The 24,058-nt window shown below is 40.1% G+C and overlaps 1 protein-coding gene across 2 annotated transcripts in view; it reads left to right on the top strand.

The window, feature by feature from the left end:
• DNAH5 (dynein axonemal heavy chain 5) overlaps window positions 1-24,058 on the top strand; it is a 335,739-nt gene that overhangs the window by 115,517 nt on the left and 196,164 nt on the right. For both annotated transcript variants that reach the window (XR_007922507.2, XM_051853566.2), the window contains exons 13-19: window positions 2,354-2,439; window positions 2,902-3,223; window positions 4,444-4,650; window positions 9,861-10,032; window positions 15,545-15,690; window positions 21,522-21,687; window positions 22,358-22,594. Coding sequence is in view for 1 of the 2 variants with exons in the window: in XM_051853566.2 (XP_051709526.2) it covers window positions 2,354-2,439; window positions 2,902-3,223; window positions 4,444-4,650; window positions 9,861-10,032; window positions 15,545-15,690; window positions 21,522-21,687; window positions 22,358-22,594 (1,336 nt within the window). In the remaining variant the exon portion in view is untranslated. The remainder of the gene's footprint in view (window positions 1-2,353; window positions 2,440-2,901; window positions 3,224-4,443; window positions 4,651-9,860; window positions 10,033-15,544; window positions 15,691-21,521; window positions 21,688-22,357; window positions 22,595-24,058) is intronic.

Below are 24,058 nucleotides of genomic sequence, written 5' to 3'. Positions count from 1 at the left end.
CCCATGAGAGTATTTCAGGCATGGAAAGCCAAGACACTGTGGCCAAAAAAAAAAAAAAAAAAAAAAATGACCTAAATGAAAGATCTCTGTGAGTGAGATCCCAGCGGAAAGAACGGGCCATCAAAGAAGGAGGTACCTTTCTCTGAAGGGAGGAGAGAACTTCCACTTTGACTATGTTCTTGTTTAAATAAGATTGGAGTTGGTGAACTCAAGAGGCTTCCATAGCCTTGGCAGCTCATGACAAGAACCTTGGGTGATTACTGACGCCATAAATAAGAGTATCAATTGTTAAATCAACAACAGGAGTCACTGTGCACTTATTCCTCATGTAGGATCTCTGTCCTTAATGTGTTGTACTATGTGAATTAACAGTATAACTAGTACTCAAACAGTACTTTATACTTTGTGTTTCTGTGTGGGTGCAAACTGTTGAAATTTTTATGTAGTATCTACTAAATTGGTCTTCTGTATATAAAGATAATTGAAAATGAATCTTGATGAAGAATGGGATGGGAGAGGGAGTGGGAGATGGGATGGTTGTTGGTGGGAGGGAGGTTATAGGGGGAAAGAGCCACTATAATCCAAAAGTTGTACTTTGGAAATTTATATTTATTAAATAAAAGTTAAAAAAAATAAATCTAACACTATTATTCATCTTACCTTCCATATAAAAAAATGACACACTTCTGTCCTTGGTTCACTGATACATTTTTCTTTGACTTTCTTTGTCCCTTTCTTCTTTTTTTCTTTTAACCAACTGTTCTACCCTCTCTCCATTCAATACTCATCTTCTCCCATGAATTCAGCTTTCATTTCTATAGAACTGGGGCAAACATAGTGATCTTCCTAAGACTCAGGGTGGACTAAGGAGGAGGTAAGTTTTTGAGACCAGGAAACTGTAACTCTGAAGGCTGAAGCAAAAGACTGAGGCCCACAGGAGCTTTGGATCAGGGTTGTGTCCAGGGCTCCACTGGACAAAACCTGGAATGTTATCCAGATTTGGAGTTCCTACAGGCAGGACCAGGCCACAGGGGCAGTGTGAGGGACCCTGGTGGGCTGTTGAATCCGGAAGCACTCTGATTCCAGGGGGAAAGTCAGGCACTATTTACTCACTGCCAAAGTGAGAGACCAAGTTAAAGGGAAATGCTTACCTGGAGTCCCTTTCAGACTTTTCTCATCTCTACCTTTTTTGGAATAATTTTAGGCATTCTGTTACTCTATTAATCTCCTTTCCTTTGTAGTTTTCAAAAAGAATTTTGAGGTTATCTTCTTTAGGAGTCACTTATATTTTTCCTATAGGAGTCTTGAGGCCCTGGGCTTTTGGGTTGCTTCTGGTTTTGCATTATTTTTCTGCTGGGTGCTACTGGTTTTACCTTTCCAGATACCTTTTGTGTTAATTTTTTGGGATACATGCCCCTCATATCATGTGTGGGATAAACTTGGACCCATTATCTAGAGGTGGCCTAGGTGCAGAATTTCAGCTGCTCTATGATAGGGGGTGAAATCATGCCCTGTCTCTGTGTTAATGCACTATCTATTGCTGCGTTGGCTACTGTGGCACAGCTGAGCAGATGTTAGACTTAGCAGATGCCTCACAAGGTTGTGGCCCTTGTCAGAGCAGTGTAGGTACCCTGTTCCAGGTTGGCTTTCCTCCAATTCATGATCTAGGCAGATGGCAAGCCTCATTGCAGCTTTCTGAACTTGAGAATAGTCATTCAGTCCCCTCTGCTTGCACTTGGCAGTGCTTCAAGGATCTTGGTTTTCTGTGGGAACTGTTGAGAGTGTTAGGGCCCTTCTGCTTCTCTCCCACATAGTGATGGAGCCCCAGTGCCTCACCCCCAGTCCCTGAGTTTGGTCTGATACTCATGGAGCCTGCCAGAAAGCCAACTCCCAATTATGTGCTACACAGTTATGGTATTTAGGAGGTAGGACTAGTGAGAAGTCCTTTGGTCATTGGAGGTGTCCCTTGGAAGGTAGTTCTTGCAGAGGGTTATAAAAGTCTGAGTTTGGGCCTAACTCCTTTCTCTGCTTTCTGTCCCACGATGTGATCCTTCCTCTACACACATCCCCTCACAGAGAGAAGGCGGTGGGATCACCTGATCTTTGGACTTTGAACCTCTAGATCCATGGCCAAAGGAATACTCTTTTTGTTATAAAGTCAGGCTACTCAGGTATTTTGTTATAGTAGTGACAGATTACTAAAACAGAGCTTTTATCTTTCTTTTAAGCTCATTAAATTTTGTCTCATTTTATATGTGTTTGTATACAATGGAAATCTATTCTGTCTTGCTTGTAAATAGGAAAGTCCCAGTGCCAATTCATTGTTCATAATCAGATTTTAATTTATTTTTAGAATGAGTTACAGAAGTTCATGGATGTTACATTTGAAAAAATTCAAAACACAAATCAAGCTCTAAGTATGTTAAAGAAATTTGAAAGGTAAAAAATTTGAAATAATTTTTTAATTTCCATTTTCTAACATTAGGGTAATATAAACATAGTTTATATTTTGCTGTTATTATTGCTAATATTATTATTTCATGTTTTAGTGGAAAGAAAATCTCTTTTGACTATCTTGGTACCAAATCATAGTTTTCATGTTCTTCAGAGGAATAAGAAGATTAGTGCTCATTAAGATTAGGATTTATGTTATTTCTGCACAGAGAGAATACTCCTAACTTTGAAGTGCCTGTAACTGCCTACAGTGATATTTCCTAATGTTTAAGTAATTTGAAATAATTCCTCCCAGGTTAATAGTTTTGCCTACATTTTAAGGATTGCTGCTATTTGTATTCTTTTACTTCCATAGAATAAACTGTTAATATATGTTTTAAAATATTAAAAAAGAGATTATTAGACATCTTCCCATTAATTCAGGTCTTTTACTTTTTTTCCAATCAGATTGAACATACCTAATCTTGGTATTGATGACAAATACAGGCTAATCCTTGAGAACTATGGGACTGACATTGATATGATTTCAAAATTGTACACAAAGCAGAAATATGATCCTCCTCTGGCTCGAGACCAGCCTCCCATTGCTGGGAAGATTTTATGGGCCCGTCAGCTCTTCCACAGGATCGAGCAACCCATGCAGCTTTTCCAGCAGCACCCGAGTGTGCTGAAGACACCAGAAGCCAAGCCTATAATTCGCAGTTACAACAGGATGGCCAAGGTCCTCCTGGAATTTGAGGTCCTCTACCACAGGGCATGGCTTCAACAAGTGAGCCTCCTATTTTTTCCAGTGTTATTCCTATAGACAGTTGGATTTGTGGGTGTTTTCTCTTACTAGTTGAATCTGTATAGGTATATGCCAGTGAAGTGAAAATAATGATAATCATAAGCCATGTAACAGAAACTCATTCTTATTTAATTTAGAAACTTCTAAGTGAGAAGATCCTATTTGTGTGTTCCTCTACTTTGTTGGTTAGGATTTCCTTATTTTTTTCAATTCAGGAAGATCCTAAATGGGTCACTCAATACTAGTCTGTTAAACAGCCTTAAGTTTTCTTTGACTGTACTATTGGCTTATCAAAGGTGTTCTAGTACATAGCAGGGTGACTATATATGAAGTACTGTCTACTTTCTATTAAGAAAAAAACAGAAGAAGGAATTTTGAATGTTTTCACAACAAGCAAATGTTTAAAGAGGTAGATACTCTGCTTTGAACATTTCACAGTATATACATGTACTGAAATATCACATAGTACTCCATAAATATGTACAAGGATATCTCAAAAAGTTCATGGAAAAATGAAATCAAAGATAAGCTTATTTTGGTGCAAAAAGTTTTGAAATCTATGCATAGAATGGTATACAAAATGTTCATGGAAAATGTGTATTGTGAAAAACTGTGCATGGATTTCGAAAAATTTTTTTGCACCACAATAAAGTTATCTTTTAATTCCATTTTCCACAGACTTTTTGAAGTATTCTCTTAATTTTTTGTGTATTTAAATTTTAAAGAGAGAAAGGAACATAACAGTAGCCAATTATAAAAAGCAAAGCAAATTATACCCTATCAGTACATATATTTCTTTGTAGATTGGCAGGAAATGATGTCTCCATAGCTGTATCCATTGTTTTTCTGGATAGCTGAAAACCAAGTTTAATAAGTTTTATGAAACTTTTCTTAGGGATATAATTTAGGAGGCATAAATGTGTCAAGGAGCTAGATGGGTTTTGAGAATTCACCACTATTGCAGTGCCCACTTACCTGTCAGGTGTGAGTCATGGCTGAAATGTTTTATCAAATTGACTCAGCAGTATCGCCACTAAGAACTTGGAGGATATTTTCTGAGTGTGAATTTAGAAGAGTGAGCAAGTGCACTGCCTTTAACTTAGTAAGAACATGTAAGAATTTTCCTTCTCAGGAAGGACTGAGCTGGATTCTCTGTATGTACAGGACTTTCTAACGGTGATAATGTTAATTCACTCCTACAGAGTGAAGCTATTCACATAGGTCTTGAGGCTTCTTTGTTGGTGAAGGCTCCAGGCACAGGCGAATTGTTTGCAAACTTTGACCCTCAGATATTAGTCTTATTTCGAGAGACAGAGTGCATGTCCCAGATGGGTCTGGAAGTCTCACCCCTAGCAGCTGCCCTCTTCCAGAAACGGGATACCTACAAAAAGAATTTCAGTGACATGAAGGTGAGGTCCCTTTACTCTTTCCTTTCCTGGCCAATTCTAAAATGCATTTAAAACATGGTGGTATGTCCCATTGAAGGAACAGAAAGTCCCCCGTGTGACTGGGGTAGAGTGTGTGAGGGGGCAGTTCAGATGCTTGTGTTGGCTGAGGCTAGACCATTCCGGATCATGTAAGCCAAAGTTAGAATTTGGGTTTAATTTTGAGTGTACTGGGAAACCATTGAAGGATTTTGAGCCGGAGAAAAAGGTGTGAGGTCTTTTACAATTAAATTGTTCTTGCTGTTGGGCTGAAATAGGAGTTTTAGGAGGACAAGTGTGTTGGTGGGAAGCCAGTGTGTGGGCAATTGTACTGGTTTCTGGTGGAGATAATGGTGACTTGAACAAGAAAGGAAGCAATGTTGATGGGAGAATTATTTATGTCGGTCAACAGGCCAATTATGGGAGAACTCAGGATAATTTCTGTGTTTTTGGTGTGAGCAGCTCAGTGGATTAAAATAGAGCCACCATGTATTGCTGTGCAGGTTTCATTCTGTGTAATTTGCATGATAATTTACAGTGGCCCTGATTGCAGGTTCCATTTATGGAGTTGGCAACAACTGGAACTAATTTATTTTTGGGGCAGGAGGCAATCAGTCACTCCCATCTTAAATATGAGGGAGCTTTTTAGAAATCTAAATCCAAATATATATGCCTGGAGTTAAGTGGCACAAAGCTGGGAATATACTTTTCAGAGTTATCAAAATATAGTTGCTGTTTACTGCCATAGTCCTAAGTGAGATCTCTTAGGGAGACAATAAAGAGAAGAGAATAGTGGGCCATTGGGCCAAACACCAAGTTGCTCCAGTATTGAAACATCAGTTGGAATAGCACAGATACACAAATAAATTGGCTTTATAGGTGGGAAGAAATCAAGTGTCCAGGAAGCCAAAGGTAAGAAAAGCTGCAGGGAGAATGAGGGGTACCAGTGACAAAGGCTTCTGCTCAGAGTACGGGAAAGACATGCCATGGTATTGGCAATACGGAAACTGTTATTAAAATTTATAGTGGCTACCATCTGATGATGATGCCAAGGTCATGTGTATGCATAGTGTTTTACATTTTCAGCTTTTTCCCATTGGTTATTTCATTTTGTTCTTTCTACCATGTTAGGCAAATGGAATAGGATGCTGTTATTTTGTTTTATAGATGATAAATCTGTGGCCCAGAGAAGTTAAATGACTTAGCCAACGTCTTGTAGTTTATAAGAGCAGAATTAAGACCCCAACTCAGACTTCTGGTCCACTGTTTCCCACTGCTTTGTGGCATAGTAAAAAGTTAATATTGGCAGGGGACTGACATTCTTCAACTGTGGAATCATAAAATAATATCAGCATGTTGATGTTCCCTTTTGACTCTTCTTGCTTGTGAGGAAAATCACTAATCTATACATTTATAAGAAAATAATATTTTTTACTAACAAATCCTATTTATGAGACCATGTACTTACCAATGATAATTTTATCCAGAGAATAATTTCAAAACTCCACAAACTGTAGTGACTTAAAGCAAGATTTCTTATATCTCTTGATCTTGTGGGTAATGAATTTGAACAGCGCTTGGATAGGTGTTTCTTTTGTTCCATGTGGCTTCAACAAAGGTTGTTTAGTAGAGTTGAGCTGGCAGATGTTTGATCTGCTCGTCTGTACGTGGCCTTCTGAATGGAGGTCTTAGGGTAGCAGAATTTCTTAGAAGGCAACTCGGGAGCAAACGCTAACAGTGAACAAGGAGGAGCCTGAGATGTTGCACAGCATCACTTCTGTTGTTCCCTGTCAGGATCCATACGCCCATCCAGATTCTAGGGGAGGGTACATAGACACTACCCCATAAGGAAATACAAAGAATATTTTCAAGCCACCACCCTTATAAATGATAACTTGATCTAGGAAATTATCATCTAATTGAAATTTATATGTTGGAGATTGAAAGGTTTAAATGTTTCCATTCAACACGAGTAAGAGTAGATCTGTTGGCAGGTGTAGGGGACTATCTCAAGTTCTGCAGAGTAACTGTGCTTAATATTTAACAGATTTTCAGATTTGCCCAGATACACCAAAGTAGCTGAGAGTTGGTTTTATTCATCAAATTGTTGGAAAGTTGTTGAAACTAGAGTGTGGAGCTAGCATAGGCTAATAGTTATGACTTTAGATTTTAAAGTCAACTTGATCAGGATTTAAACCATTATCTTTGGGTAAATTACTGTCTAAGCCTTGCTTTCACATTTATAAAATGGACAAATAATACCTGCTGAGGTTAAAGGATTACAGGAGAGAAGTAGAAAGCCTCCTGGAGGCAGATTCTAAGAACTTCTTGCCAGAAAAAACAAGAGTTGGGTATTGCAAAATAGGCAAGCAAGTGGATACAAGCTTTGGGAAATATATAAGGAGCTGCTAAAAGATCCATCAGATTTGTGCTTTTCTAAAGTGGCTGTCATGGAAATTAAAAGGGAATTAGAGGAACTGGAAAAGTATTATATGGAGAAAGGATTATATACCCTATTTGGGAATGTTGGGTTTAACAACATTCTCAAAGCCCCTAAGGACTTTTCATTTCCTTACTGCATGTTTTTCAGTTATTAATTATCAATTGTGACTGTTCTAGAGAGGAGGTATTATATATATAGTGTTTTTAAAACTTACCCATCCAGGAACTTTCTTCTCATAGAGTCTCAGGCCTAGTACTCCAAGGCAAAGACTTTCAGAAGCAGTGCCTTGATATTAAGGTAACACCAACAATTGTATCTTATTATACAACAGGTAAATTTCAATGGAGTACCAAAACCTATGAGTTTTAGATCATAAGTGCTCCTTCTGATAACAATTAATTGATTAACTGGAGAAATGTTGATTGATCATCTCCCATGTGCTACATACTGTTTCAGGCTCATTGAATGAAACAGGCCTAGAACTCAACATAGGTGTTCCTTGACTTATAGTGGGGGTTGCGTCATGATAAACTTAAGTTGAAAAGATCCTAACAGTGCAGTTAATACACCTAATTTATATCCTAGCTTACTCTAGCCTACTTTATGAGTGCTCAGAACACTTGCATAATCCACACTTGGGCAAAATCACTAAGCAGAAAGCCTAGTTTGTAATTCAATGTTGAATACCTCTTGAAATTTACTGAATACCTATCTAAAAAATGCTGACAACACAGTACGCAGCATAGTATTGTTTACCCTGTGATTGTTGGGCTAACTGGGAGCTATAATTCACTGCCACCACCCAGGATTATGAGAATATTCTACACTTTCTAGACCAGAAAAACATGAAAATTCCAAATTCAAAGTAGTTTCTATTGAATGTATAATCTTTGTATCATTGTGAAATTAAAAATTATAATGTTTTTTTTAAAAATTTTTAAAATTTATTTGACAGGCAGAGTTAGACAGTGAGAGAGAGAGACAGAGAGAAAGGTCTTCCTTCCGTTGGTTCACTCCCCAAATGGCCGCTATGGCCGGCGCTGCGCCGATTAGAAGCCAGGAGCCAGGTGCTTCTTTCTGGTCTCCCATGTGGGTGCAGGGGCCCAAGCACTCAGGCCATCCTCCACTGCCCTCCCGGACCACAGCAGAGAGCTGGACTGGAAGAGGAGCAGCCAGGAGTAGAACCTGGTGCCCATATGCGATGCCAGCGCCGCAGGTGGAGGATTAGCCAAGTGAGCCATGGTGCCGGCCCCATAATAAATTTTTGATTTTGTTCTAATTAAGTAAGGCAGAAAATAGGCAATGGCCATTTAAAATAGGTAAATTTAGTCTGTTGGATAGATGCTAGGGAAAAAAATAGAGCAGGACATAGAATGTGTAAGTGGCTTTTGGTGGTAGTTTATATCTTCTAATAGATTGTCAGAATAGGCCTAATTGAGAAGTTGGCATTTGAGTAACTGTTTGAAGGAAGTGCAAACGTCCTGAGGCTAGGGACCATGAATGAAGGAAGACAGTAGGTCAGGAACTAGTCAGAGCAGGTAATAGTGGTTGGAGATGAGATCAGTGAAATAATTGGGGATAAAGTTGGGTAGGTCTTTGTAGACCAAGGACCTACATAATCCTTAGTTATGAGGACAAGCAGGCCTAAATGAGGTAAGAAGCCATCGAGCCCTGAAGTAGCCAAGTAGTGGCATGATAAGATTTAATATTATGAAAGGTTCACTCTTGCTGCTAAATTGAGTGTAGACAATAGGATGGGTGGGTAGAAGCAGGGAGACAAAAGTAGACCATTCTGATAAAGTAGATGAGAGTCAGTAATAGAAGCAGCAATGGATAAAGTAAGCAGGTCAGATACGGAATACGTTTTGAATATGGAACAAACAGGGTATCCTGATGTATTGCATGTGGGAGTGAGAGAGAGGAGGCAAGGATGATTCTGAGTTTTGGCCTGTGGATTGGAAGGGTGGAGGTGCCCTCTGGTAGGTCAGAGAGTGCTATGAGCAAAGAAGGTTTTGGGAAAACAGCAAATTTTCAGTTTTGGACACGTGAAGTTTCATATGTCTGTTCAGTATCCAAATGGAGTTACTGAGTAGTCTGTTGCCATATATGAATCTAGGCTTCAGGAGTGAGAACTTGGCTTGACATGCAAACTTGTCCACCTTTGGCATTTGGATGATACTTAAAGCCATGACACTTGATTAAATTAACACTGATTCCTGATTCTGTCTCTGAGTGCAATGAGTTTGCATCAAGATTTGGCCAATAATCCTTACAATGGGCTGAGGTAGACCTCTGGTGTGTGATTGGTGACTTGGTGCACAGGAGATGCCTGGTGGAATAGGATGCATATGGTTGTATGAATGAGCCCAGTGGTGCACAGGTGGAGGCATTCTTCCCTGACTTTCCTTAGCTTAAAAATGTACATTTTTTTCCCTTTTAGACTGCAAGAGGATGAGAAACTCTACTCTTAAATTCTTTATTGTTGTTTCTTTGAATTGATCTTTTTTTTGTTGAAAATCAGTTGACCATCTATGTATACATTTAAATTTCTGAAGTTCTTTTTCACCTTCAGTTATGTTTTATTGAACCATCAGTTTGTACCTATGGAGAAATTCTGTGTTGTTTTTTCTTAATTTTTTACTCTCTCTACCTGACAAATTCTTAGGACGCTATAGTTTGACTCATCCTTTGTATAAAAATGATATTAAAAGTAAGAGATATTAAGTGATTATTTAGCCCCATTTAATTGCAGATGATGCTGGCTGAGTATAAGCGAGTAAAGTCAAAAATGCCTCGGACCATTGAGCAACTGATGGTCCCACACTTGGCTAAAGTGGATGAAGCTCTCCAGCCTGGTTTGACTGCCCTGACCTGGACATCCCTGAATATTGAGACGTATTTAGAAAATGCTTTTGCAAAGATCAGTAAGTTTGCCTAAAGGATTATTATTTCTCAGTTTTAAATGCTTGCTTCTTAGTACCTGTTGTATAATTTCTTACTGATACTTTGATATAAATAATGAAGAATGTTATTTTTAATCTGTTCCATAAGAAATTGAATTGAAGTATTATCAAAGTATACAAATTCAGTAATTTTCTGGAAGCATTAAGTATTTACTATTTAGTTTTATCTAAGTATATTAGTCACATATTTAATTCTCATTTTTAGACATTAAGATTTAAAGAATCTTTGGAATTATTCAGCTTTTTATACTAATTATGTTAGTATTTTTTTGCTAGCATGTTTTGAGATGCTGGCTTAAAAGATGTGGATTTGGACAGAGTAGAGGGCTGAACATGGGGGTAAATGGGAAGTTTAAACAAACAAAAATTGTATTTAATGTGTTGTATAATACTCTTTCAAATATATGTATGGAAATATATTCTATAAAATATAATTTCCCAGAATACAGATGTACAGGTATGCTATAAAGAAGAGTCTAAGCTCAAATACATCTAGGAAACTCTGATACAGCAGTCAGGTAAGTTTCTTTTCTGGAAGATTTGAGAATCAGGGTTTTTCTTATATTTTTTTTGTATTACTCATACTTCATTCTGCAGTAGTGAACTTACATATTTATAATTGTCTTAGCTTTGCATAATTGTGCTCCTTCCATTTCGTTATCTTCCAAACTCCATTCCTTCCCCTGCTATCATCTCATTTTCTGGATTACCTCTTCTATGATCGCTTTTCTAGACACCACCTTTGATATCTTCTTTTATTCTCTCTCTGTCTCTCTCTCTGTGCTTGTGTGCCTGCTGAGGTAGTACCTAGTCTATAACCTAAATAGTTAAGAGCTGGTCTTACCAGTACATTTTCATTGTACCTCCAAAATAACTTGGTGCTCATAGTGTCGAGCTGTTTAGCTTACCAGCAAGAATTCTGAAGAAGTTCTGGGTTGATGGTAGGGAGTTGGGCAAGGAATGATGGTTGCCACCTCCACCATCTTGTTTTGCTTTACAGATTGGGAACTCAATTCAAAGACAAATTATATGGCCGGAGCCGCGGCTCACTAGGCTAATCCTCCGCCTGTGATGCCGGCATCCCGGGTTCTAGTCCCAGTTGGGGTGCCGGATTCTGTCCTGGTTGCTCCTCTTCCAGTCCAACTCTCTGCTGTGGCCTAGGAGTGCAGTGGAGGATGGCCCAAGTGCTTGGGCCCTGCACCTGCATGGGAGACCAGGAGGAAGCACCTGTCTCCTGGCTTCGGATCAGCACAGCGCGCCAGCCACAATGCGCTGGCCGTAGCGGCCATTTGGGGGTGAACCAACAGAAAAAGGAAGACCTTTCTCTCTGTCTCTCTTTCTCTCACTTTCTAACTCTGCCTGTCCAAAAAAAAAAAAAAAAAAAAAGACAAATTATAAAGCGTTCTGGGATATGAATGAGTTGCATTTGTGGCTAATTACAGTTTGAAGCCTGAATACTATGAAATCCATTATTAGCAGCATTTAGGGATATGGAGAAAAGTTTAGAAATAATCTTAAATAAGATTTTCAATATAAGGGCTGGAAAACTATGATCCCAAGATGTTAAATGGCTTCTGTTTCAGAGAAGTGGTGAGGATGAGTTTTAGGGCTTAGTTTCCTGTTCTCTCTCTTTCTCTTTTTTAAAGATTTATTTATTTATTTGAAAGGCAGAGTTACAGAGAGGAAGAGAGAGAGAGAGAGAGAGAGAGACAGAGAGATGTCTTCCATCTACTGGTTCACTCCCCAGATGTCTGTGATGGCTGGAGCTGCGCCGATCTGAAGCCAGGATCCAGGAGCTTCTTTCGGGTCTCCCACATCTCCCATATGAGATACTGGCACTGCAAGCGGAGGCTTTACCTGCTATGCCACAGCGCTGGCCCCTCGGTCTCTCAATCAATCTTATTTCAGAAACGTATCTTCTACAACATGAGGAAATTGACTAAAATTCTCTAAGGAGGAGTCTATAAAATGTATAAAAAACTTTATAATGAGTTTTGATGAGAAAATCAGAACAGGTAACAAAGGTAGACTTTAGTAATGTTCTCCTTAGAGAGTATGATTACAGAATAATTTAGCTGTTTTAATAGAGCATTGGCTGGAAATAAGGAAATAATTTCTAATGAAATTCTTCTTAGTTCTCCCATTCTATTTTTGTTTTTCTTTTTATAATTAAAAGAAAGGGCGTAAAGTTGAACAAACGTTAAGTTTCTTTGGAAGATAAGCAATGTTAAATCTTGGGCTCCTTGTTGGATTACTGAGCCAACTCTTCTATTTAGAGATTATTTGTGTGATGTATTTCAGAATCACTCTGCCCAATAATGTGCAGGACTTTTACAGACATGATTTTGTAGAGTCTGTGCACAAATGTTGTGTCAGTTCCATGCTGCTGTGACAAGTTGCCACAAATCTAGCAGCTTAAAATAATATAATTATGGAGGTCAGGAGTCCAAAATGAGTCTCATCAAGGTGTCAACAGGGATGGTTCCTCTGGATGCTCCAGAGACGAATCCTTTTTTTAAATTAATTTATTTGACAGGTAGAGTTATAGACAGTAAGAGAGAGGCAGAGAGAAAGGTCTTCCCTCTGTTGGTTCACTCCCCAAATGTTCACCACGGCTGACGCTGTGCTGATCCTAAGCCAGGAACCAGGTGCTTCTTCCTGGTCTCCCATGTGGGTGCAGGGGCCCAAACACTTGGGCCATCCTCCACTGTCTTCGCAGGCCACAGCAGAGAGCTGGACTGGAAGAGGAGCAACCGGGACTAGAACCCGGCATCCTTATGGGATGCCAGCACCACAGGCAGCGGAGGATTAACCAAGTGAGCCATGGTGCCGGCCCAGAATACTTTTCTTAGTCTTAGTCTTTTCTGTTTTCCAGAGATTACCTACATTTATTGGCTTATGGTCACTCCATCTTCAAAGCAAACAATAGAGCATCTTCACAATTTCGCTCTGCTACTCTGCCTCCATGGTCAACTTGTCTTCTATCTGACTCTGACCCTCTTATATCCCTCTTCTAAGGACCCTTATAACTACGTTGGTCCCATGGGATGATCCAGGACAATACTTACATTCCAAGATCTTTAACTTGATCACATCTACAAAGTTCCTTTTGTCACACAACTAACATTCACAGGGAATTAGTATATGGACATCATTGTGGAACCATTTTTCAGCTTGCCACAAATGTTCTTGAAAATGCTTTGAAGAGTTCATTAACTAGAAATAGCTAAGAATTTTGTTGAGCATACATGCTTGAATAAAATATTGGCTCTCCTTTAGTAGTGAATAAGATTGTCAGGCAGAACTCTTTGGTATATTGAGTATCTTCTTTCATAATTAGCATAGAAATAGTTGAAAGATTTTAGACTTTTATTCTTTAGTAAGTAAAGGTATTTATTTAAGGCAGTGTTTATGTCTTTGCTATATCATGAATATATAATATTGACTTTTCTATATTCAGTTTCAATTTAATTTCCAAAGAGAAAGTAGTACTAGAAAAATAGAGATTTTACTGTATGGTATATGTTTAAAAATGTATCATCCCTTAGAAGGGTACCCATTAGCCCTCATTCTTAAAATTTTTTATTTGTTTATTTATTTAGAGGCAATGACTAAAGCTGGGCCAGACTTAGAATAGGAACTTGGAACCCAATCCAGGTCTCGCACATGGGTATCAGGGACTCAGCTACTTGAGCCATCACCATTGCCTCCTGGAGTGTACATTAGCAGGAAACCAGAGTCAAAGGAGGAGCCAGGGCTTGAACTCAGGCACTCTGATATGGGATGTGGGCATCTTTTTTTTTTAAGTAATTTTTTAAAAGATTTATTTATTTATTTGAAAGTCAGAGTTACACAGAGAGAGAAGGAGAGGCAGAGAGAGAGAGAGAAAGAGAGAGAGAGAGAGGTCTTCCATCCACTGGTTCATTCCCCAAATGGCTGCAATTGCTTCATACTGTCTTCCACAATGGCTATACAGTTTACACCCCTAACAACAATGTATTAAGGTACCCTTTCCCCCACACCCTCACCAGCATTGATTGTTTGTTGATTTCTGTATGAGAGCCATTCTAACTGGGATGAGGTGATTTGCATTTCCCTGACAGTTAGTGACTCCCAGCATTTTTTCATGTATCTTTTGGCCATCTGAATTTCATCCTTTGAAAAAAATGCCCATTCAAGTCCTTTGCTGATTTCTTAACTGGATTGTTTGTTTTGTTATTGTTGAGTTTCTTGAGCTCTTTATATGTTCTGGACATTAATCCCTTATCAGTTGCATAATTTGCAAATATTTTCTCCCATTCTGTTGGTTGCCTCTTCACCTTGTTGAGTGTTTCCTTTTCCATGCAGAAGCTCCTTAGCTTGATGTAATCCCATTTGTCTGTTTTTGCTTTTATTACCTGAACTTCTAGGTTTTTTCCAAGAAGTCTTTGCCCATGTCAATGTCTTGAGTGTTTCCTCAATGTTCTCCTCTAGTAATTTGATGGTACCCGGTCATAGATTTAGACCCTTGATTCATTTTTAGTTGATTTTTGTATAAGGAGGAAAGTAAGGGTTTATTTTGTAGTTTTGCATATGTAGATCCATTTTCCCAGCACCATTTGTTGAAGAGTCAGGCAGCATCTTCACAGGAGACCAAGTACTTGACCACATCATTCCTATTTTTGATGAAAAATCATTGTTAGTTCTCCTCAGAGTTGATCTTTTCATTGTTGAAACTTGGCATTCAATATTACTTCTGTCCAACTTCAAAATGTATGTTATAAAAATAACAGTGGAAAAAAATAGGGAAATTATACTTTAATAATATTTGTTGAATAATTCCTGTAGAATAAGCATTGAATTAAATATTGGAAATGTAATGTAATGTAATGTAATGTAATGAATTCTAGAAGAAGGTGAGCTATATGGGTAGACAAGCTGGTAAGCACAATATGGCATGCCTGAGTAGACAACATGGAATATGCAGTGTAGCATACATGCATAGATTATATGATATACACAATGTGGCATGCCTGAGTAGACAACATGGTATATGCAATGTGGCACACATGAGTAGATTATATGATATATGCATGTGGTATGCTTGAGTAGACAACATGGTATACACAATGTGGCATGCATGAATAGATAATATGAGATGTGCTGGCCACCATGGCAGCACAAGAGTTGTGGGACTACTTGAATCCATGCAGATTTCCAGAAAGCCTTCTGCAAGACATGCACTTAAGCTAAGTCCTCAAGTACAAGTCAGACCTAGTCATACTAAAGCAGTTGGGAACCTGGTGAAAGAAGAAGTAACAACAAGGGATATGCAGAAGTGGAACAGCAGTATGATGGTGGTGGTGGTGGGTAGGCATATGTAAACTGAAAAACTTTAATTCTGATTTTACCACTATTTTTTAAATCAAGTGTTGATGTTTTAAGAACAAAAAACTTTACCTAACTCCTGTATTCACTTTATTTTTTTCTGAAGAGGACCTGGAGTTGCTTCTTGACAGGGTCAATGACTTGATTGAGTTCCGCATTGATTCCGTTCTAGAGGAAATGAGTGGCACACCGCTGTGTCAGCTCCCCCAGGAGGAACCACTCACCTGTGAAGAATTTCTCCAAATGACAAAGGTTGTTAGCAGATTGATACTTTTTATTAAAACATTTGGGGGGCTTCATTATCCTATAAAGTATTTTTAAAAAAGATTTATTTATTTATTTGAAAGGCAGAGTTACAGGGAGAGAGAGAAAGAGAGAGAGAGAGAGAGAAAGAGAGAGAGAGAGACAGAGAGAGAGACAGAGAGATGGAGATCTTCATCTGCTGGGTCACTCCCCAAATGATCACCGTGGCTGGAGCTGGGCCAATCTGAAGCCAGGAGCTGGGAGCTTCTTCTGAGTCTCCCACTTGGGTGCAGGTGCTCAAGTACTTGGGCCATCTTCTGTTAGGTTCCCAGGCCATTAGCAGGGAGCTGCATTGGAAAAGGAGCAGCCGAGACTCAAATTGGCACCCATGTGGGTTGCTGATGCCACAAATGGTTGCTTTACTTACTATGCTACAGTGCCAGCTCCAGGATTTTTTTTTCTTTGAAGAACAAATTAGATATTTTTTTCTCTCCACTTGTGATTTCTGTATGATAGATGTGAGTCAAACACAGAACCTTCTGACAGTAATTTGGAATGAAGAGAAATATAGCTAAGCAGCCACAGGGAAATGATGAACAGATCAGTTTTTTCAGATCTGTGTGTGTGTGTGTGTGTGTGTGTGTATGTGAAATTTCTGTGGAGCACATTTTTGATTTTTCCACATTTTGTGAGGAGTAGAGCTATTTCACAGAAGAGTTCTGTGTTGATTGGGCCTCTTTAAGCATTTCTGTGGAGAAGTGTTTTCCAGACTGGTGTTCCGTGCCATAAAGATCTAGAACCATCTCTAGGATCTGTGTTCCAACTGCTTAAATATTCTACTTAGAGATTCACTACCCTTTATCATATTTTTTCTAAGATTTATTTATTTGAAGGTCAGGGTTATAGAGAGGCAGAGGCAGAGAGAGAGAGGGAGAGAGAGAGAAGGAGGGAGAGAGAGAAACAGAGGGAGAGGGAGAGGGAGAGGGAGAGGGAGAGGGAGAGGGAGATATGGCTGGAGCTGGGCCTATCTGAAGCCAACAGCCAGGAACTTCATTCAGGTCTCCCACCTGGGTGTAGGAGCCCAAGGACTTGGACCATCTTCCACTGCTTACCTAGGTGCATTAGCAGGGAGCTGGATCCAAAGTAGAGCAGCCAGGACTCGAACTGGCATTCGTATGGGATGTCATGCCACAGTGTTGGCCCTCCCTTTAACATATTAAAATAAAGGACGGTAGCTTTCTGTAGACCATTATTTACGAATGGGTCTCTTTCTTCCCTGTGCCAGGGTGGTGCTCCTGGAAGTGGTGCTCCATGCAGTGCCCCATTGGGAATAGTTACTTTAGCTTCATTTGTAATATTCCTGGTGGGCATCCTGCTGATAAGAACTGTCCAATGATGATGTTTATGTCTTATGGAAGGGACCCCCAAGAATACCCCCTCTAGGAGGGTTCATGGAACTCAGCTCATAGTTGTACTGAAACTTATTACTGTGACACAGCCAGTGTTTAAGGAAAAATATAAGTGGAGTCTGGAAGAATCCCTCATCCACTCTCCTGAGAGCTCACATGGATCTCAGTTCCCTCCACCCCCCAGTGAAAAGGCAGCAATCTGCGAGCAAATGTCTGCCCAGGGAAGTCAGTTGAAGACTCTGTGCCAAGGCTTTTATTGGGTCTGCCACATGGGCATATTCTGCCTAGCGTGGACCAAAATCCCAGACTCCCAGAAAGAAAGCAGGTGTTCAGGATAAACCACATTGTACAAGCAGCCTAAGCACAGTGAGTCATCCTTATCAGCTGAGCAGCAGACAACCTCCTGACAGCCAAACTCCCAGAGGCCAGTCTGGGTCCAATCTCGAAAGCAGGTCTTTTACAGAACACAGTCTCTGGCCTGCTGTGTTGATTCTGTCCTGCATTTTTGGTAATCTTCAGTTTATATTAAATCATTATTATATTATCACAAGAGGTCTAAATTAAATGTTTTCTGGAGTTTTGGTTGTTTTGTCAAGAGGGATGATGAATATATTTGTGTATCAAGTCTTTTCCCCATTACTATTATTTTCTCTCTCTTTTTTTTTTTTTTTTTGACAGGCAGAGTGGACAGTGAGAGAGAGAGACAGAGAGAAAGGTCTTCCTTTGCCGTTGGTTCACCCTCCAATGGCCGCCGCGGCCCGCGCGCTGCGGCCGGCGCACCGCGCTGATCCGATGCCAGGAGCCAGGAGCCAGGTGCTTCTCCTGGTCTCCCATGGGGTGCAGGGCCCAAGCACCTGGGCCATCCTCCACTGCACTCTCTGGCCACAGCAGAGGGCTGGCCTGGAAGAGGGGCAACCGGGACAGAATCCGGCGCCCCGACCGGGACTAGAACCCGGTGTGCCGGCGCCGCTAGGCGGAGGATTAGCCTAGTGAGCCGCGGCGCCGGCCTTATTATTTTCTCTTTGATTATTGAGTCAAAGACTCTGGCTTTATTTGTTGGCTCTTCAAATTTGTCACTAAATTGCTTTTCAAAAGGATGTTAACAACTTACAGTGCAATGCTCTGGTACTGATTTCACCTTCCAATGAACACTTTTATTATAATATACTAATTTTAGTTTAGGTAGAAAAGAAGTCATGAAGCTTAATGTTATTTTGCATTTTTGGTTATTAATATAAGTTAATAATTTCTCTTGAATTTATTTACTTTTAATACTTCATTTATTCCTTCAACAATATTTTGTGGAACTCCTACCTGAACCACTGTTGGGGATTCAGTAAAAAAACAGGTGAAATTCCCATCATCATTGCACCCACTTTTTTTTTATTTATTTGACAGAGTTAGACAGTGAGAGAGAGAGACAGAGAGAAAGGTCTTCCTTCTGTTGGTTCACCCCCTAAATGGCTGCTACGGCCGGAGCTACGCCAATCCGAAGCCAGGAGCCAGGTGCTTCCTCCTGGTCTCCTATGCGGGTGCAGGGGCCCAAGCACTTGGGCCATGCTCCACTGCCCTCCCGGACCACAGCAGAGAGCTGGACTGGAAGAGGAGCAACTGGGACTAGAACTCGGCGCCCATATTGGATGCCGGTGTTGCAGGAGGAGGATTAACCAAGTGAGCCATGGTGCCGGCCCCTGCACCCACTTTCAAGAGGGAGAAACAGAAAAATAAATCAACAGACCAATAAGCAGGTAGCATGCCAGGTGGTGATAAGTTCATTGGAGAACAATTAAGTGGGCAAGGGAGAAAAGAACCACTTGACACAGAGTTCTGTTTTTATGCTGTTGGTCCAGGGTGACTTTGGTGATGGTATTTGAACAGAGGAAGTGAGAGAGCAAGCCCTGTGAGTATCTGGAAGAGCATTTCAGGCAGAGGGAACAGCATGTGCAGCAGCCCTGTGGTAGAAGCATGTTGTTATGATAGCAGGAGGAAGGTGCTGTGCTGAGGTACAGTTCATGTGTTCATGTGCTGTGGATAAGGTTTAACAGAGAGGAAGAAAGGTGGTGGTTGGTAGGTAGAGTCTCTGGGGAAGCAGGACAGGCTTGGGAAACTCAAGTTTGAGATTATTTGGTAACAAAAGAAGAACCCTTAAATTCACTGAAATAGAAGGAAAAGGGGTTCAAGACAGCCCATTTTGCCTTCTTGGTGAGAAGGTGGAATCAGAGAGTTGGATGAGTCACCATGTCATAGTTTCTTCTTAATTGTGTTTTAATAATCAAGGCCATTAGCTGAGTGTGATAGAAGATGATGTAAGCTTTTTGGAGAGGCAGCAGTTATGGGGCCTTGGGAGAGGAAAGTGACTGTGATCATACAGAATAATTCCTGGGTAGCACTTGGGGCCATGAGTTTGGGGACCATGAGTTCCCAGTGCCAAGCATTAGTGTGGCCCTGGTCTGTGTGTGCAGGTGGGGAGGGTGGATCACCCTTTGGGATGAGCGTCTGGGTGGGGCAGGAAGAAGCTGAGGGAATGACCAAATGAAAGATATCAGTAGAAGAATAGTTGAAGTGAGGAATCATGTAATTAGGAGAGGGCATGACTAGGGGTTAGTAATGAGCAAACCTGGAGAAAATGGAGGATCTAGAAGGTTGTTGAACTCCCATGTGGGGGGCAGGGGCCCTGGCTTCAGGCTGACCCAGCCCCTACCGTTGGCAGCCATTTGAGGAGTGAACAAGTGGATGGAAGATCTCTTTTTCTTTGTGTATCCCTTTTTATGTCACCTTGTCTTTCAAATAGAAGAAATAAATCTTAAAAAAAAATACCAAGTTCTTGATTGACCAAAGCTGAAGCATCATGGGAATGAAGAAATAGTGGAGGCTCATATGAATAGCAAATGAGAGGACTATGCAGCATTTAGAGACAGATCCCTTTGGTCAGTTTCAAAGTCCCAGTGTCACTTCTGGGAGTAAGTTGTTGGAATGAAGCAGGGTGAGTGGCAGCAGCGTCTTTGATTTATTCTGTTTGGCAGAGGGGATGTTTTCATGAATCTAGTTATTACCACTTTGCCTCATTCTGCTCGTACCCTGTTTCATTAATCTCTATGCTGTTTACATACTTATGATTATAGCCTCTATTAGCGAAAAAAGATTAAGAGATTTAACAATCCTGTTAGAACTATACTAGTTTTTTGAGAAGTTATAGATCTCATCTTTGAGAACTTTCATATAAAGGAATTTTATGCTTTCAACTGTATGTTTATATTGCTGAGAGGACTGAAAGAACTACTAGGAAGTAAATTGAAGGATTCCTATAAGAGCTGGCCTTAAGGATGGGAGACATCATGGTCCATTTGTATTTGTCCCCAAGGTAGAGTCAGGGGAGTTAAGACACAGACTTTAAAAAATATTTGTCATCTCAGAGAATGAGGAGCTGGCTTACATGGGTGAGGGAATTGAGGCTAAGGATTTATCTTAATTGTGTAGACCTAGGATTTGAACTTAGGAAATTAGGCACCAGAGTCTATATTTGTTACTGAATCATGTTACTTTCACTCTATCCCTTACCTAATCTCTGACCTGCCTCTTGGTCTTAACTGTCTCCATCTTTTTTTGTAATGGTCTGTGAGCCACAGGTGGAGATTGGGAGTTGTGTGAAGTTCTGAGTTGAGAGAGTGAAGTTAGATTGAACTTTATGTGATGATAGAAAAGTTCAGTAGTTTGTTTTAGGTCACATCAGATTGCTCCTGTGCAAATGCATTAAAATGCCTCAGGCTCTGGAGGTGAAGGTCATTGTGATGAGGAGGGAACAATTGCAAGGTTGATGATTGAAGGAGATGGTCCCAGGGCAGATTAGAGTCTCAGGATGCCTGACAATGGAACTTAGAATGGAGCTCTGTTGTTTTATGGGCTCATTTTCCAACTGCTTGGTAAGGAACTAATACTGTGTCTATCTCCCTCATGCACCACTCTCCCCTTCTCTGTCTAATTGCCTGCAGAATTGATAACAGTAGTTAAAATCGTATTAATTTATGTATGCTAAATGTCATTCCTAAGAAATGTGAGGGAGGGAGGTGACCATGTCTGAGAATCTGCTGGGCAATGACCATGACTTGTTGACAAAGATGTGGCGAGAAATAAGGTGGTCAGAGCGGATGTATGTGCTCTCTTCATGGGGACAGAGGGTGCTGGTGGCTTCTGGAATTTTTGCTCCGTGCTGGAGAAGTAGGTGCAATTTGACTCAATTCACTGTCTTCCAGTTGGTTCCCTTGTCTTTCATGCATTTCCTAACAGGACACCTGGCCTGGGCAGGTGTGAAGGTTGTGGTGAACATCACTGGAGGCTGCAGTCTCACCTGGAGGTTGAATCTGTGGTGTTGCTATTATTACTGATATGCTCTTAAGATAAACAAATACGATACTGTCTTTTTTTTTAAATTAGGATCTTTGTGTAAAAGGTGCTCAGATATTACATTTTAAAAGCTCATTAGTAGAAGAAGCAGTCAACGAGCTAATAAATATGTTGTTGAGTGTGGAAGTACAATCTAAAGAAGACAGTGAGAAAATATTGAACAAAATTTGTGCTGATTCAAAAAATGTAACTTCAGGTGAGTGATATGGTAATATAACGGTTTTGTTTCTCCAGGACATTTATTGATAACTACAATTTAATTTTCTATTTATCAGTTAATATCACAATTCTGTCAACAGTCTCCCAGTTTTCGGATGATATTTATAAACGTGTAATTTGTAATGGCTCCACATTGTTAATTTCCATTACTTTTTGCTGAGCTCTACAAACATATACTTTGCATCGGCCCTTGTATGTGTATGGAGCATTTTATTTCATTTTATCCATGGAGCTGAATGGATAATGAATTGGAATTCCCATTACAGGGTATCTAAACCAGAGAAAAGCTTTTGTGGGAAAGGGAATACTGAAACTTGGGCGAGGGAAGTTATTCCCCTAAGGCATTAGGGTACGGATGGCAGAGAAGTCTGTCAGAACCCACCTCCCTGGGACCCTGTGTGGATTTTTAGTCATAGCTCCTGCTTCTCTCATACACGTGTTTCCTCACACTAGGGAGGAGATGCCTCCATTAGTCCACTTGGTCCTACTCTTTGATGGCCTCACTTTGACAGAGGTGTGCTGTTTAAGTGATACTGAACTTGAATGCAATTTATCTTAACTTTCTCCCCTTTAATTGCAATAGATGAATAGATCTGTCTTTTTGTCTTTCCATCTAACTTACCTCTGTGTCTCTCATCCTTTAATAGCCAAAAGAGAAGAAGGAAATTCTGACACCCTGCCTTTTCCCCTTAATGCGGAGGCTGGCTCCCTGCCATTGATGACAGTCACGAGAGGGAAGAAAGGGACAGAGATGCTGGAAGAAGCCTGCGAGTTGCTCTCCCATTTCAACCATCAAAACATGGATGCTCTCCTGAAAGTTACAAGGAACACCCTGGAGGCCATCCGCAAACGCATTCACTCCTCCCACGCAATTAACTTCCAGGGTAATCTGATTCCACACAGTTGCCCACGGACTGATCAGGCATAGTTGCTGGTGTGTGTGTGTGTGTGTGTGTGTGCTTGTGCACACCATGTATAGTACTATCAAATTAAAATAATTTTATTTAAAAAGTTTTATATTACATGTAGTACTTTTACATTTTTGAGGGATACAGTGCAGAATTTCAGCCTGTGTACACATTGTAAACCCTGCACACCAGGCAACCAGCTTCTCTGCCTTGTTCTCCTTCTGTGTTTGGAGCCTACTAGCGCCACTCTTCCAGATGTCATGCAGTAAATAGTACATTGGTGTGACCTGTAGCTGCCCACTGTGCAGGGGAGCTCTAGGATTGTGAACTCTGTGTGACTGTTTTGGTACCTGTTATTCAACCTTCTTCTATCCCTCAACCCCTATCCTTCCCAACCTCTAGTAATCACTGTTTTAAGTTCAGATTGAGAGAGAACCTGTATTTGTCTTTCCGTGCCTTCTTATAAGCTTAACCATGATGGATGCTGATTATCCAACAATTCTGTGAATAGATGCATTCTCATCACTCTCATACTAAACTGGAGGTAACAGGAACAGAGCGGGTTTCAGTAATTTGCCTTCGGTTGCTAAGCTTTTGTTGATAACATCAAAATCTATATCACTTTTCATGATCATGGTATTTCCCCTTACAGGCCAGTATCACATTTAATCTGTTTGTTGTGAGATGAGGACATAGAAAATGAATTATTTAGGGCCAGGCATTTGGCACAGAGGTTAAGTCTCCACCTTTGTTGCCTGCATCCCATGTCCAAGTGCTTTGATTTGATCCTCAGCGACTCTGCTTCTGATCCAGCTTCCTGCTAATGTGCACCCTGGGAAACAGAGGTGATGTCTCCAGTACTTGTATACTTTCCACCCACATGTGAGACCAGGATGGAGTTTTGGGCCCCTGGATTTGGCCTTGCCCAGCACTGGATATTGTAGGCATTTGGGGAGTGAGCCAGCAGATGGAAGATCTTTTTCTGTCTGGCTTTGTTTTTCTGTTTCTCTGTCTTTCAAATAAATACAAGTTAAAATGAAAAATTTATAAAGAATAATTTTAATTAGAGAAAATATACAAACTTTAAAAATAAATGTATGAATAAGATTATCTCATTGTTCAATTAGGTTATTTACCAGTCTTTTAAAGTGGGAATGATCTTATTAATGCCATACTCTTCAAATCAGCACTTGTTTTACTATTTTCACGTCAACCTAGTACTTCCCAGTCAGTTTCCTCTAAACCATCATCTCTTACTTGCATAGTTCAGAAATAGGTGTTGAGTTCCTCAGGTTGACCACAAAAATCCACCAAAGTACAAACCTTCTCAAAAAGGATAAAAAAAAATAAGAAATAAGAACGATTAATTAAAGCATCAAAAGTATAATAAATTCTTATTTATTTTAAATACTGACATTTAAGGGAAAACGTATTTAATAT

This window comes from Oryctolagus cuniculus, chromosome 14 (genome assembly GCF_964237555.1).
Source record: "Oryctolagus cuniculus chromosome 14, mOryCun1.1, whole genome shotgun sequence".
NCBI lineage: Eukaryota > Metazoa > Chordata > Mammalia > Lagomorpha > Leporidae > Oryctolagus > Oryctolagus cuniculus.
This window is presented reverse-complemented; position numbering and strand designations above follow the sequence as displayed.